The sequence below is a fragment of the Epinephelus fuscoguttatus genome, linkage group LG7, assembly GCF_011397635.1.
Source record: "Epinephelus fuscoguttatus linkage group LG7, E.fuscoguttatus.final_Chr_v1".
Lineage (NCBI taxonomy): Eukaryota > Metazoa > Chordata > Actinopteri > Perciformes > Serranidae > Epinephelus > Epinephelus fuscoguttatus.
The window spans coordinates 31012330-31027181 of record NC_064758.1 but is presented as its reverse complement, the minus strand read 5'-3'; the positions used below and the strand labels follow the sequence as shown (position 1 = coordinate 31027181).

The 14852-nt window shown below is 41.8% G+C and overlaps 2 protein-coding genes across 5 annotated transcripts; both read left to right on the top strand.

The window, feature by feature from the left end:
* cnbpa (CCHC-type zinc finger, nucleic acid binding protein a) lies at positions 1 to 4352 on the top strand. 4 transcript variants are annotated; one of them, XM_049581110.1, is made up of 5 exons: positions 1 to 110; positions 2091 to 2202; positions 2462 to 2527; positions 3032 to 3230; positions 3332 to 4352. In XM_049581110.1, exons 2-5 carry the CDS (start codon positions 2094 to 2096, stop codon positions 3447 to 3449), a joined length of 492 nt encoding a protein of 163 aa, XP_049437067.1. In that variant the 5' UTR covers positions 1 to 110; positions 2091 to 2093; the 3' UTR covers positions 3450 to 4352. The 4 variants fall into 4 exon arrangements, with proteins under 4 accessions (XP_049437067.1, XP_049437064.1, XP_049437068.1 ...); XM_049581107.1 differs by having other exon boundaries at positions 2091 to 2208; XM_049581111.1 differs by lacking the exon at positions 1 to 110 and adding an exon at positions 561 to 651.
* Positions 4353 to 5112: 760 nt separating this feature from the next.
* On the top strand, positions 5113 to 12360 carry LOC125892315 (haloacid dehalogenase-like hydrolase domain-containing 5). The gene is made up of 8 exons (XM_049582259.1): positions 5113 to 5392; positions 7857 to 8060; positions 8225 to 8337; positions 8433 to 8526; positions 8635 to 8668; positions 8754 to 8928; positions 9407 to 9595; positions 11113 to 12360. Exons 1-8 carry the CDS (start codon positions 5273 to 5275, stop codon positions 11507 to 11509), a joined length of 1326 nt encoding a protein of 441 aa, XP_049438216.1. The 5' UTR covers positions 5113 to 5272; the 3' UTR covers positions 11510 to 12360.
* Positions 12361 to 14852: the final 2492 nt, after the last annotated feature.

Below are 14852 nucleotides of genomic sequence, written 5' to 3'. Positions count from 1 at the left end.
GTTTTTACTGGATACTGTGAATGACAATTCAGGAACTCCTGTTCACACCGCATGTAGCGCAAAAAAGGAGGCGTAAACACTGACAGAGCTAAGTAACGGTAGCCAGCGAGGTAAGCAATAAAACAGCACTTTAATCCATGTAATCAGTTCACTGTGTATATGTGCAAACTTTAAAACTCTACCGTGTGAACGCGATTGTGGCGGAAAATTTGACGTTTGGTCGGTTTTCTTGAGTAAAAAACGCTCTGGTTTGCTTTGGTCTAACGGAGCATCGGGTGCTCAGTCCGGCCTGCTAACAGTAGCTCGTCACAACGACTTTAGTGTGTGCGCCCTGCGCGGGAAATTTTGTTTTAACGGTATATCCGCTTTAATACCCGTCGGAAAGCATTTACGGTAAACATCTACCACCATAGGCGTCCGATCGTCACTTTCCCACGGGAAATAGAGCACCGATCGTCGACTGAACCGTGTTTCTTGGTCGTGATCGTGAGGCGGTGTGCTAACATGTGCTAGCCAGTAGCGCCTGTGTCTCGCGAGCACGCAGAAAAATCAACGTGACTAGGCCAACGTTAGCGTAGCTCCAACCTTTGGCATTTGATTCTGTTTTAGCTCGGAATCACGCTGTGTGGTGTGCTTACGTGGAGTTACACGGTCAGTAGATAATTTTAAAAGGCGACGTGTGTTGTGTAATTTTAATTTGACTGCTAGCTAGCTATTTTAGCATATGTTCCCCACAGAACGATGTGGTGGGACTGCCCTCTGGAGCTAACGTTAGCCGTCCAACTTAGCATACAACCCACGGCATGCTCTCATGGCCATTTCTGTAGTAACGTCAGTCCGTGGCGTGTAGCACCATGTTGGACTAAATTGTCGACGATAATTAAAACTCAACTAACCAGGAGTGTTGCGATAGTTTGTAGCTTTATTAAAAACATTTTAGCAATTATTAAGTGAAACAGTATTATGTAAGCCCAATGTGAGGCCCAGCGTGCATTTCGATGACCCGTTACAAGCAACAAGTTAGCTTGTGCAGTCGTTGACCAAGGTAATATAACCCCAGCTGTCACGTTTTGTTATCCCGCGTCGACTTCCGGGTGCTTATTGGGACGAGCTTGATTACTCATTAACTCACGTTCTTCCTGACTTGATGTCTTTAGCACCGTCAGCAAAAAGAAGTTTGGCCTATGGCGATCACAACATGATTCCATTGACGAGAGCGTGTAAGTTAGCTTAGTAGGTAGTTGTAGTCTGATGGCCAATTATGATAGTCTACGCATCTGAAAAATGCAACCCCCTTCTGTTTGACCGTAGATTAGATTCCCCACCTGGTAGTCCTTATGCTAGACTGACTCCTGCAGTACTGGTCTGTGAGTTGTAAGTGTCCTGTCATCTGACTCGGAAACAATATTTTTCTGAGTTTGCATTGGTTTGGACAAGCCTGCGAAAGCTATTTAATTATGTCCATGTGTACACTGGCTGCACTGTTTAAAAAAAAAAAAAAAAAAAAAAAGTCCCATCATCTGTAACAGCTGTCCATCTGCCATTCTCAGCCTGTGTAAATGGCTGCAGTGGCTAAAATGTAAGATTTATCGACACCGGGCGCTCACACCATGTATGACAAATTGCACAATATGTGTGTTTTAGAGCCTAAGTGCATTGTCACTCAGTGTGTTTGTAAATGGTCTAAACAGATTTAACCTCAAGCCACAAGAGTAATGTGCTATGCTAATGCTTTTAGGTTCACTAAGCAGCTTAATCGTTCCAGAGGCCTCGTTCTGAGCTTCATCTGAGCCAGAATGTAGAAAATATAAACAATATAAAGCTGCATCCATGTCCTCTCAATTATTCCCTGTGACATGCATGATTAAAATGTACAGATGCAGCACTGGTTAACATAAACAAACATAATATTTAAAATTTTCTAGTGGAAAATTTAAACATTTGTGGTGTGAAAGCCTGGTCAGATGGATAGCCAAATAAAAAACAGTTAAATGCATCCAGTGTAGACAGTGGGTGAGTTGGAAAAAAATGCATGTAAAGATAATATTTTAAACTGAATTTAACTGATATGTGTCCTGCTTTTCTTTTAGGTAATGGATGGTTGCAGCAACAATGAGTGTTTTGGATGCGGCCGCCCGGGGCATTGGTTGAAGAACTGCCCTTCCAGCGGTTCACGTGGACGCGGCAGGGGTCGGGGACGAGGCAAGGGTACTATCTATTATCCAGGCCACACCCAATACAGGAGAAATATCACAACAACCTGACTAACATGTTGTTTTTTTTCTCTAAACCTAACATACTCTGTGTTGTTACCTTGTAGCTGTCGTGTTGGGTTTCAGATGGGTCTCAGCATTCCCAGTAGAACATATTAATTTGAGTAGAATCTCTTGGGGAAATGAGGCCGTAAATTACAACCTTGTCTTCCTTTCTTCTGTGCATACTAATGTGGGTGTCTTTACAGAGCTGTTCTGTTATCGGTGTGGAGACCAAGGACACATGGCCAGGGACTGTGACCAAACTGAGGATGGTGTGCATTGTGGTTCTATTTCTTCCAATTCAGTTAGGTCTGGGCAACAAAGAAAAAAATTAATCATCTCAATTTATTCTTTACTTTTTGATACTTTGACTAAATATTTACACAGTGAGACTTTTGGTAAATAATCATAAGTAATCAGGATATAATGACTAAGTGGGTAAAGGCAAAGAAAATTACATTATTTAGCTGTATCTCAGCCTTTGAAATCAGGGAAAAACAACACGTGTGATAGCCAAAATCTGAGACGATATCTAGCCTCATATATAATACAGTATGATATTGATATATTGCACAGCTCTACCCTTAATATTATATCTATTGGAGGTGTCAAAAATATCAATTTATTGATACATATAGGTTCTGAGTATTTGCAACTGTAGTAATACTCCTTTTTGACACTTTCTTAGTCTTTCTTGCCCAGTTTCAGTTTATTCGTAACAAACTTCTTTTGAAATAGTAATTTGTTTTTGTCTTCTTTTTTTGTCCCTGGTTCAGCGTGCTACAACTGCCACAGGAGTGGCCACATTTCCCGGGACTGCAAGGAGCCCAAAAAGGAGAGGGAGCAGCTGTGCTACACCTGCGGCAAAGCCGGCCACATGGCCCGCGACTGTGAGCATGCCAACGAGCAGAAGTGCTACTCTTGCGGTGGGTTCGGTCACATCCAAAAACTGTGCGATAAGGTGAAATGTTACAGGTGAGTGCGGTCTCCACAACACCGCATTAGACTTGTGTTTTCATTCACTCATGTTCACTTGAATGTAAGTTGTCTCTAACTTAAACTCATGTCTGCTTTAGGTGTGGCGAAATTGGTCACGTTGCTGTGCAGTGCAGTAAAGCCAGCGACACTAACTGCTACAACTGTGGAAAGGCAGGCCACTTGGCAAAAGATTGCACCGTTGAAGGCAGCGCATAATCAGTGCCCTCTGTTGCCCCTCCTTTTTTTCAGATTGATGGTTGGTTGTATTATTTTCTCTGAATCCTCTTCACTGGCCAAAGGTTGGCTAACAGAGGCTAGTCCCAGGCCAGTGAGCCTCTCGACATGTAATACAATGAAAGGGGTGAAAAAAATATCTTTCTGCATTCAATACAAAAATGTTTTAGTTTGGTAGCGGTGTTATGTATAATGCTATGTTAAAGAACCCCCCTTTCCAAGCCACTGGTGATCAGAGATGAATAAATGGGACTGAACATATGGGAAACTATAGGACCTCTGAACTTGGGGAAGTGAGCCTCAGTAAAATGAGATAGAAGAAGGGAGTAAATGGAAAACGAACTTCCATGTATGGTTATTTTGGTTTGTTTTAGTGGGATATGAGTTGGCCAAGAGAGTATGACATGGAAACAGATCATAACATGATGCATTTCAGCCCTACAAGCAGCTAAGTGGGCGATAACAAACTACATGTTATATTGCTGACATATAAAAAAATTTTTTTTGGCGGTATTAAAAGAAACATGTTCTTTTATAGAAATCTGTTTACAATTTAAATATCACGTGGTAGTCCAAGGTAGATTTTTCCTTTCAAAATGGCTTTGGATTTGTTTTTGTTTTTTTCTCTTTGTTTTTTGTTTTTTACCTTGGCAGAAAATTTAACATCAAGAACAGTTGTCAGAACAGCAGAATTAGGAGTTATTTGGGAATGAAAAAAAGTTTTCACAGAAATCAAAATGTTATTTTTGTACAATATCACTTAGACTACTGTATAAATACCATTTGCTTGTACTCAGTTTTTAAGTCGGAAGGAAAGTGCAACTGAAGTCCTAGAAAATAGAAATGTAATTTTAAACTATCAATAAAGTTGGAGGCGCACGGGGAGGACCTGTTGTCTGATGTCTTGTTTTCTGAAATGCCTTTTGCGTGTGTGTCCATTCTCAAGTTATAGCCTGCTGCATACTCAACTCATGACTCTATAAAAACAATTTACATCTTCAAATAGGCTTACATGCAACATGATCTGATATGTAAACATAACCTGATCTGTGGTTTAACAGTGCACAAAGCCTTCTCCATTTTGTCCTTTACATCTGCAGCACTACATCACATTTGTGCAACCATTCTCCTGTTAAAAAGGGAGCTTTCATTTGCAGAGCATATAGGGTAAAACTGGAATGAAGATCGTGATGTCTCCTATCAGTGGGTCAGATTTCCCTGTTTCCTGGTTCTCTGCAGTAAATTTAGCCACCCTGAGGCGCATCTAGGACGCGAGGGCAGGCTGCTGTGCGTGACATCATGCATGTGCTGCTGCGTCCTGGAGGTGAAGTCGGGGAGTAAAATGGAGAATTGGGATCTTGGGGATCAGAAGTCTCAATGTTGTGCCTCACATTGCAAATAAAAATCATGGGATATATGTTAAGGAATGGGTGCAGATGATTGATCAATGAGCGCGCGTGTTTGCGCAGCCCCTCTCCACGTTATCCACCAAGCTGCCCGCGCGTGCAAGAAATGGAAAAGCTCCACCTCGGTGTCTAAAATGGCAGCGGGGGTTGCAGTGCAGATGCAGCTCTACGTCTCCTTCCGGCCGAGATGCAGCAAGAGACCCTCCTACTCCTCATATGACGTCATCGGGTCTCGCCCAGTCAGATTATAGCTGAGAAAACATCTGAGGAAGAAAAAATAAAACAACAAGCCGATCAGCCAGCGCGGCCGGACCGAGCCGGCTCCAGCTCCAGCTCCATGCCGGGTCCATTTGAGTTTTATTCTTTTCTCTTTTAAAAACCCGGTGCTAAACAAAGGAGATGAGGGGACTCCTGACGTTTTACCGGGGCCTATGTACCCTGAGTAACCGCCAAGCCAGACGCAAAGCTGGGATTGTTGGTTCTCGGTGCGGGCTTTGCGGAACTCAGTCAAACAGCAAGGTACGGTTCGAGCTGTTGCTGCTCCTCGGCTCCCTTAGGCAGACAATACGTTGTTGACCTGTAGTTGTTTTTGAGATTTTTTTTTTTTAATTGCAGTGTGTCAAATCGATGTTGCATCCAGGATTGCATGCAACTTTGTCAGATGTGGACGCGCTGCTGCTGCTGGCGGGGATGAAACAACAGGGGGGGATCTGACATCAGGGAGAACAGCAGATGTAGCTTACTGTGTGTTTTCCCTCGTGAGAAAAACAACCGCGGATACATTGTGTTCCCAGTTTGATGGTTTTTTTCAGCCCCATTTGTAACTCGCAAAAACAGCGAGAAAAAGACGCGTTTACACATGTGTATGGGTAGACACAAGATTATGTGTAGTGTCCTAACAGTGTGAGCAAATACACCAATGTGCTGCTCCTGTGTCACCATAAGATTCCCAGTATGCTGCCTACATAATAAAGGGCCCATATGATGTCATAGCCTGCTCTAGAGTCAGCCCTGTCCTTAGTATGGCGTAAGAAACACACTATGATGTGTGCAAACAATAGTCTCAGACATAATTCATACTGCAAAGTAAATTTAAGTAAACTGATGTGGCATTTTCTAGAAAAAAGAACTTTAATTTTTTGTGTTCATGTTGTCACATTAAAGGTCCAGTGTGTAGGATTTAGCGGCATCTTGCGGTGAGGTCATTCTTCTGCAGTGATGTGGGCACTACGCCGGACTGTTGTGAGGTGAGGAGGGAGGTGAAGCTTTCGATTTATTGGTCCATCTATGTCCCAACCCTCACCTATGGACATGAGCTCTGTGTAGTGACCGAAAGAATGAGGTCGCAGATACAAGAGGCCGAAATGATTTTCCTCCATCGGGTGGTTGGGCTCAGCCTTAAGCAGCCTTCAGACCAAAGATTCCCCTTCCAGGTAACTTGTAACGATGTGCACCCATTTGCAACTTGGTGGCCTTGCAACGTCTTGCAACAGTACACTTAGCTTGATATGGTTCTTATTACAGGCTTAAGTGCTGTCTTGTCATACCTTGACAGTTTTGACGACTGCATCTGTCATCGTCATCAGAAGTGTCACATGGTGATGTGTCCTTTATCCAGGTTGTCATTCCACCACTCAAGTGGAATGACGGTGCCCCCCTGGCGCCAGGTACCGGGGGCACCGTCATTCCGGGGGTTCCCTGCTATCCAACAGCCCACCAGGTGACAGTACAGTACAGTTCACACCGAGACACTGAACTGTGACTGGCTCTCATAAACCGCTGTCGTTCTACAGCAACAGGTACGTTGCGATGTAACGTAAATCTGAACAGCACAAACCCCAGAGGGCACATGGATGCTTCAGCAGAGTATTAACCGTTCTTGTACGTGACTGTCTGTGGTTAGATACCCTAACGTTACCTTTTGTTAGCGCTGTATTGCATTGTCTTCGAAATGTTTGACTGTGACAGCAATTCTGCTGTGGCTTTAGCATCATTAATAGCTGTGCTGTGCCATGTTTACTACTGTGTGTTTGCAACAGCCACAGCGTGAAAAGAAAGCACGAGCTTTCCACTGATTGGTTACAAGGTTCGAGACGGTCTGCAACGCATTGCCCGCGATTGAACAGGTTGAATCCCTGGCAACTGCATGAGCCAACCTGAGCCGACATGCAACTGAATCGTTCAGACCACTGCAACTTTTCTCTGCAATGTCTTGAAACGGTTTTGTCGCGTCTGGCATCTTTGGTCCGAACTGGCCTTTAGAGATAGGGTGAGGAGCTCAGACATCTAGAGGGTGCTCAGAGTAGAGCTGCTGCTCCTTCGGGTCAGTTGAGGTGGTTCAGGCATCTGATCAGGATCTTCCTGAGCCCCTCCCGTTGGAGGTGTTTCTGGTATGTCCCTCTGGTAGGAGGCCCTGGGGCAGACCCAGAACACGCTGGAGAGATTACATATCTCATCTGGCCTGGGAACACCTGGGGTGCCTTGCTTGGCCTGCTGCCCACGCGACCCGGCCCTGGATAAGCAAATGAAAATAGTTGGATGGATATGATGATCTTTAGAATAGACTATATTGTTTAAGATTAGGCCAGTAGTTCTCAACCTTTTTTTGGCTTGTGACCCCCCTCAAAAGTCAGTGTCTAGTTGGGTCCCCTTGCCATATTTCAGATGTCTATAAGCTGTTAGCAGAAAAGGACTTCCTCAGTGTGTAGATGTACTAGTAAACGGCTTATTCTAAGGTTACAAAAAAACAAAACAATTTTTTGTTTCAGGTGATTAAAATATAATTAAAACATAATCATGACCGTTGTTGTATATACTTCTTTGGATGCCCCTAAGTCCTGCACACTACATTGACCAGGCATATCGCCTTTCAGTCACCCTCCTTTATCCGCATAGTGTTGCTTATATTTCTGCCTGTAAAAGAAAACAAAACCTCTGCCTGCAGTTTGGCTGATTAACCTGTATCTGTCCTTCCCTTTTGCAGCAACAGCCAAGATTCGGACTGCTGTTTGACATTGACGGCGTGCTCATCCGTGGAAGGCTGCCAATCCCTGCTGCAAAAAAGGCGTTCGAGAAGTTGATCGACTCTCAGGGACAATTTGTGGTGCCAGTCGTTTTCGTCACAAATGCAGGGAATTGCCTCCGACAAACAAAAGCAGACCAACTCTCTCACATCCTGGGTGTACCTGTGAGTCACCGAGCTGTTGAGAACAAATTGCTGTCGCAGCTTTATGACTGTTCTTAGCAGATTCAATATGACTCAGAGACAAAACTGCACTTCTTTTTAGGATTAATCTGGTGTCCCCTGGTATCTCTGCTATTAACCTCTGCTAACACTCACTCTATTTCCAGATTACACAAGATCAAGTCATCATGTCCCATAGTCCCCTGAGGATGTGTAAGAAGTTTCATGATAAGTGTGTGCTCGTCTCAGGACAGGGACCGGTCTTGGAAATTGCTAAAAAGTATCCTTGAATCTTGTTTCAGGGTTTTCTGTTTGCATCCATTTGAATTAGGTTTGCATACTTCTCTTCATTTGGCCTTGACAGTCTGTCTTTAGTGTTGGCTTTAAGAATGTCGTCAGTGTTGATATGCTGAGGGAATCGTTCCCACTGCTGGACATGGTGGATCACAACAGGAGACCCACAATGCCGGTGAGACAGTGAAATCTGGTGCAGAAATTGGATGTCAGTAACAGAACATCACACTGTTGTTTAGTCATACACAGCAGCACGTGTTTAGTTTCTCCTCTTTCATTACAGTCCACACCTGTCGGAAACCTCCCTAAGATTGAAGGTGAGAACATGTACTGTCTTATCTGCTGCCAGTTATTTACTGATAGAGCAGAGATTTTGTGTTAATCTTTTAATTCCGCACACAGCCGTGGTTCTGTTCGGGGAGCCGATTCGATGGGAGACCAACCTGCAGCTGATAATTGACACTTTGTTGACCAACGGTAACCTCAACGGCGTTCACCAAACCCAAAAGACGCCTCACCTCCCCCTGCTGGCCTGCAACGTGGACCTAATGTGGATGGCTGAGGCACATTCTCCACGGTAACCACAAACAGCGTTTAATGGTATACTGTGCAGGATTCTTGGTTACTGTTTGCATCGTCACACCACATCGTCAGCAAAAGTAAGAGTAAAAGCCAACCCCAGATTTGCCCTCGTTTGGTGTTATGCTTCTCTATATTTGCTTTTTTTAGCGCTGTTTCTCTTGGATGCATGCTGCTTATGGTCTGGCACCTGGATGCTACCTTTTTCTAAAGTTAGGACCTTACCTGAGCGCTGTGGGGGTACACAGCCGTAAACATCCCGAACACAGAAACTAAGAAGAAAATAAGAATATACAGGCACAGGGCAGAGTCCCTGCAGAAAAATACACCGCCACAAACCTCTAGTGGGTCATAAGTGTTGACTGAGAGGGAAAATCCTGCATGGTATACCTTTAACATCAGCAACTGACACAGCATATTTCAGGCTGCCGAACGTAAATATGTCCTTTCGTCTTCTATGATCTCCGTTGGCTCAGGTTTGGCCACGGGACCTTTCTTGTGTGCCTAGAGAACATCTATAAGAAGATCACAGGTAAAGATCTGAAGTACGAGGCGCTCTTGGGAAAACCCAGTGAGCTGACCTACCATTTTGCAGAGTACCTCATCAGAAGCCAGGCCATGCAGAGGCAGTGGAAACTTCCCATCACTTCCCTTTATGCTATAGGGTAAGACACCAAGCTTTGTCTTTGTATTGTGAATGTAACGTATGGAATAAACTAAGGAAGCGATGAGACCACTGTGATCAGAATTCCTTTTGACGCAGTGTGGCGACAACACGCATGTTATAAAACAGAGAGCAGGAGCAGGTGCTGCACACACGAACTGAGTAAACCCCGCCTGACATTTATATGGCAGTCACTGGAAGTGCGTGTGCTCATATTTTATCTTGTGATCTTAGCACATTGAGGCTAAGGCGTTGCTCAATGATATGGTGGGAAACAAATGAAAATGCAGAACTCTGCTCTTTCAACTGCCCGCAAGCGTGTCAGCAAACACATCCCACCTTCAGAACGTGCATGTTTCACTTCAACTTTTTTATCACGATTGTTGCTGCTGTATGAGTAAGCCCTTTTACCATTTAATCAGTAGAGCTGACTAGTAGCAATTTAGTTTTCACCAGTGGAAATGACAGCAACAGTTTAAATTAATTTAAGATATCTGGAAAAATTGTGACATGTTACAAATACATTTTCACGTGTAGAAATTACATTTTGAGTAGTCAAAACTGATTTATAGATATCTTTAATTTAATTATAGAAATCAGTAATTCCCTTTTCCCTAGTAAGAATAACAGTTACAGATTTACAACTGAATTACCACATGTTGAAAAAGGATTTGGACTAGTGGAAATGTAACTTCTAGGGCTGTCAAAGTTAACACATTACTAACGAGTTAACGCAAATTCCTTTTAATGCCACTCATTTTTTTTGAAGCATGATTAACGCACATACCTTCTGTAATTATAACCCGAGGCCCACCCGATAGTTTGGGAAATCAGGAAGTGATGCAGCAGTTCAGTTACAGATGGCAAGCAGAAACAAACTTCCGTGACCAGAAATGGCTACAGAAAAGCATCTTTTGAAGTTCAGCTTCACGGCCAACTTTTACCATCGATTTCTATTCAGAATCAATGACAGATATCAATATTTCAGTTTTGATATGTTGAAACTAGTTGAATAGGCTGTGGCTCAGAGGTAGAGTGAGTCATGTGCGAATGGGAAGATTGGCGGTTTGATCCCCGGCTCTTCCAGTCCTTATGTTGAAGTATCCTTGGGCAAGATACTGAACCCCAAATTGCTCCCAATAGCTGTTCCATCAGTGTGTGAGAGTGAGTGGATGGTTACTGAGTAGCAGGTGGCACCATGTATGGTAGCCTCGGCCACCAGTGTGACTGTGTGTGTGAACGGGTGATTGTGATGTAGTTTAAAAGCACTTTGAGTGCTCAGAAGACTAGAAAGGCAAGAATTCTAACTCGTCAAAAACCGATATCTACAATTGCTATTACCGTGACTGATTGAATGTTAAAAGGGCTTGTCATAGCTTCTGTGTTGGTATAGCAATTGCTTTAATTGGTCCTTGGTTGATGGTGTGGAATAGAGCAGCAGATAGTAAACACATTCTTGCACACATCAGTATTGTTGCTCGCTTTATGCTTACTAACCGATCTCTTCCCCTCTCTCAGGGATAACATTATGACTGACATCTATGGCGCCAATCTATACAACCGCTACCTGGAGGAAAGAGCTGCTAGAAAGAACCCCAAAGCCGTTGCCAAGATGGTCTCCGCCACCGGGTCCACCACTGCGGTGCCCCAGGAGGAGGAGAGCGACAATCTGTGGGAGAGCGAGCTGGCGCTGCCCACCGCCACTTCCTGTAAGTCTATTCTCGTCTGCACAGGGGTCTACAACCCCAACGAAGAGGTGCCGTCTGATGCAAACCACTGCATCAAAGAGACCGTGTTCCACGGGCACCGGGACTTCAGATTCGACCCTGCGCTGGTGGAGCCAGACCACATCGTGCAGGACGTGGACAAAGCTGTCGACCGCATCTTTGAGCAGGAGAAGTTTGTGCCTCAGTAGAGTTTTGAGCCAACAGGTTTTGTGTGATCATGAAGGTCCTGGTAGAGGGCAGCTGGAGCATTAACGCCACTTAATGTGTAAACCTGTAAGAGCCTAACACTGTGGACATTGTTTTACCACCTGACAGGGCATTGACAAAATATGGGTCATCCTCTAAACTTTCAACGTTGAGACAAACTTTAGAGAAAAGTAATCACGTAACTGTTACCGTCAACCGCTCTTTTATATTGTTTTTGTGATAGTCTTTAATTACCTGTTTTCATTAAGGAAAATTTTAAGGAACTGCCTTATTTGACCCTACTAAGTATTTTTTTAGATGATAGTAACGTTTTAGATAATTGCAAATCCTGAAATCATCCTATATTTATTACAAGACTTTACCAGTGTTTTTAAGAAGCATATTCAGATAACGGTCGACCTTTATTCTCAAGGTGAATTTTTATTATTGCATTTTAAGTCATTTGTTTACCCATTTATCCTGAAAAATCTATGCATGAATATGAGAGTAATACTTGTACTGTAAAGCAAACCACTGTTTGATGTGCAGTGTTGTCCTCTAATAGTACTGTCTCTCTGCATTTTGTCTAGTCGTGAGAGTCTTGACCAGTATTTGCACAGATCAGACTTTCGTCTATGTTAAATGTTACCATATCTTCCTGCCACGACCTGTTTATTATTACGTGGAAATTCATTTTTATGCTGAAATATTTCAATTCCAGAAGCAAAAGCTATGAAGACATTTATTTAGATGCAAGGACAATGCCAGTCAAAAACTGTTACCGCTCCACATTTCCTCATTTGTAGTATTTCACTCATTGTAAATACCTTACTGTGACAAAATATAAGGAATAGTTACACACGTTTCGCAAATGGTTTGTGTGTGTGTGTGTGTGTGTGGTTTTTTTTTTTCACTCAAAAAAGATCCACAGGTGATCAGAAATTGCCAAGATATTGATCACTGTAATCAGACAGCATTGTGTGGATTCCTCTACAACATATGCACCGTCTCTGTGCTTATAAACAGAAATGCTCAAATAGCTCAGTCCTCTGGTGCCAGATCAGGTTTTCTTTCCCAAATTTGGCACAAACATCAACTTAAAGAATGAACTGATTTGATTTTGGGGGTAAAAGGTCAAGGTCACCATGATTTTGCATCCATCTCATTCTCATTAACGCTATCTCAAAATGGCCTCAAGGGAATTTCTTTAAATTTGGCACAAACGTCCACTTGGACTCAAGAATTTACTGATTAGAATTTAGTGGTTGAAAGTCAAAGGTCACTGTGACATCACAAAACATATTTTGGACAAAACTCAAGAATTCTTACACTAATTATGACAAAATTTCACACAAATGTCTGATAGAATAAAATAATGAAGTGATAAACATTTTATCCAAAACGTCAAAGGTCAGCTTCACTGTGAGCTTCTGGCCATTATTTAACGTCATATCTCAGGAACAGAAGAGGAGACATTTGTTCAGCTATTAACTGGTAACACTAATCTCGGGTGTCCACCTTGAAACTGTGCTGATTGTATAGATCTTTGCTGTGTGAAGCCTCCATGTTTTCACAGACATGGACACAGACTGTAAGAGGAGTTTGACTGATGTGCGAAGGCATACAACTGCAAGGTGGTGATACTACGTTAATTCGTTATTTTGGACAGCAGTTTATATTACAAATAATAAACAGCAGGACAGAAGCAATTTCTCCTGCCATTCACTGCTTTTTTCTAAACTTTAAGAAAATGTACATTTTGGAAGAGATAGAGTGCACACAAGAGCAAAAAAATTTGTCAGGGAGAAACTTGAGAAAAAAAATAGCATTATAGGGTCATTTATTCAATACCTTCACAAAATCTGTCTGTAAGGTCCTTACATATAAGAGCTATGTCCAGTAACTTTTTTTGTTGGTAAAAACAGATAAAAGTACATTGCATTCACTGAACAAATACAAAGATGGGCATCTTCTCGTAATTACGAGATCTTTTCTCATAATTACAAGATAGTATCTCGAAAATACGAGATCTTTTCTCATGATTATGAGATAGTAGCTCATAATTACAAGATCTTTCCTCATAATTACAAGATACTATCTCATAATTACGAGATATTTCATAATTACGAGATCTTTTCACATAATTACGAGATACTATCTCATAGGTACCAGATATTATTTCATAATTGCGAGATATTATTTCATAATTACGAGATCTTTTCTCATAACTACAAGATACTATCTCATAGTTAAGAGATATTATTTCATGATTGCGAGGCATTATTTCATAATTACAAGATCATTTCTCATAATTACGAGATGCTATCTCATAATTGCGAGATATTTCATAATTACGAGCTCTTCTCGTAATTACAAAATACTATCTCGTAGTTATGAGATATTATTTCATAATTATGAGATCTTTTCACATAATTACGAGATACTATCTCATAATTACGAGATAATATTTCATAATTATGAGATATTTTCTCGTAATTGCGAAATAATGTTTTGATGTTTTATTTATTTAGTGAATGCAATGCACTTCCTGTAAAGTGAGTCCACCGAGAAACACAAGGACAGTACTTTGGGTCAGTGTTTTTCAGAATAAAAGCATTATCTGTAGACTTCGGAAGTGCATTGCTGAAGAGATAATATGTCGATTTTTTTAAAAGAATGCAATGTACGTCCGTATAAAATATAATCTTTTCTGCAAAATAAATAACATATATGAGAGAGCGGGGTTGGGTGGGACATAACCCTCTTACTCACAGAAAAAATTGAAGAGTTATTAAAAGAATTTAATCTCTGAACAGATACAAGTGTCTGTTAACAATCAAAATGTAAAATGTTTGTAAAATGCACAAGGAGTGCATTTTACAAACATTCAGCCTCCACAGAACAGTTGGGACAGGGGGTAGTGTCAGTTAAGACACCTTGTTCACGGTTAAAAATATGTATACATAATTTAAATTGTCTGATTTATACATTTATTTATCCTTTATTTAAGAACTTTGCACATTTGAGAGACATAAAGTGCGCACAAGAGAGATGCAAAAATATGTCAGGGGAAGACTTGAGAAAAAACAAGTAGAACAAAAATCAGTGAGGTTTGCTAGAAAAAGTCATTCATTTAGTACCTCCACAGAATCTGTAACAGCCTTACACATTTGACCTACTTGGTCCAGGATTTAATGAAATCATTTTTCTGAAAACAAAGAGAAAAAGTAATCTTTTCTGTAACAAAAATATAATTTCATACATGTACATCCACTGCTGAGTTGTTCAGGTAGTAACCAGCACCATGTGAGGGCTTTTTTATGAGAGGATATCAAGACAGAAAAT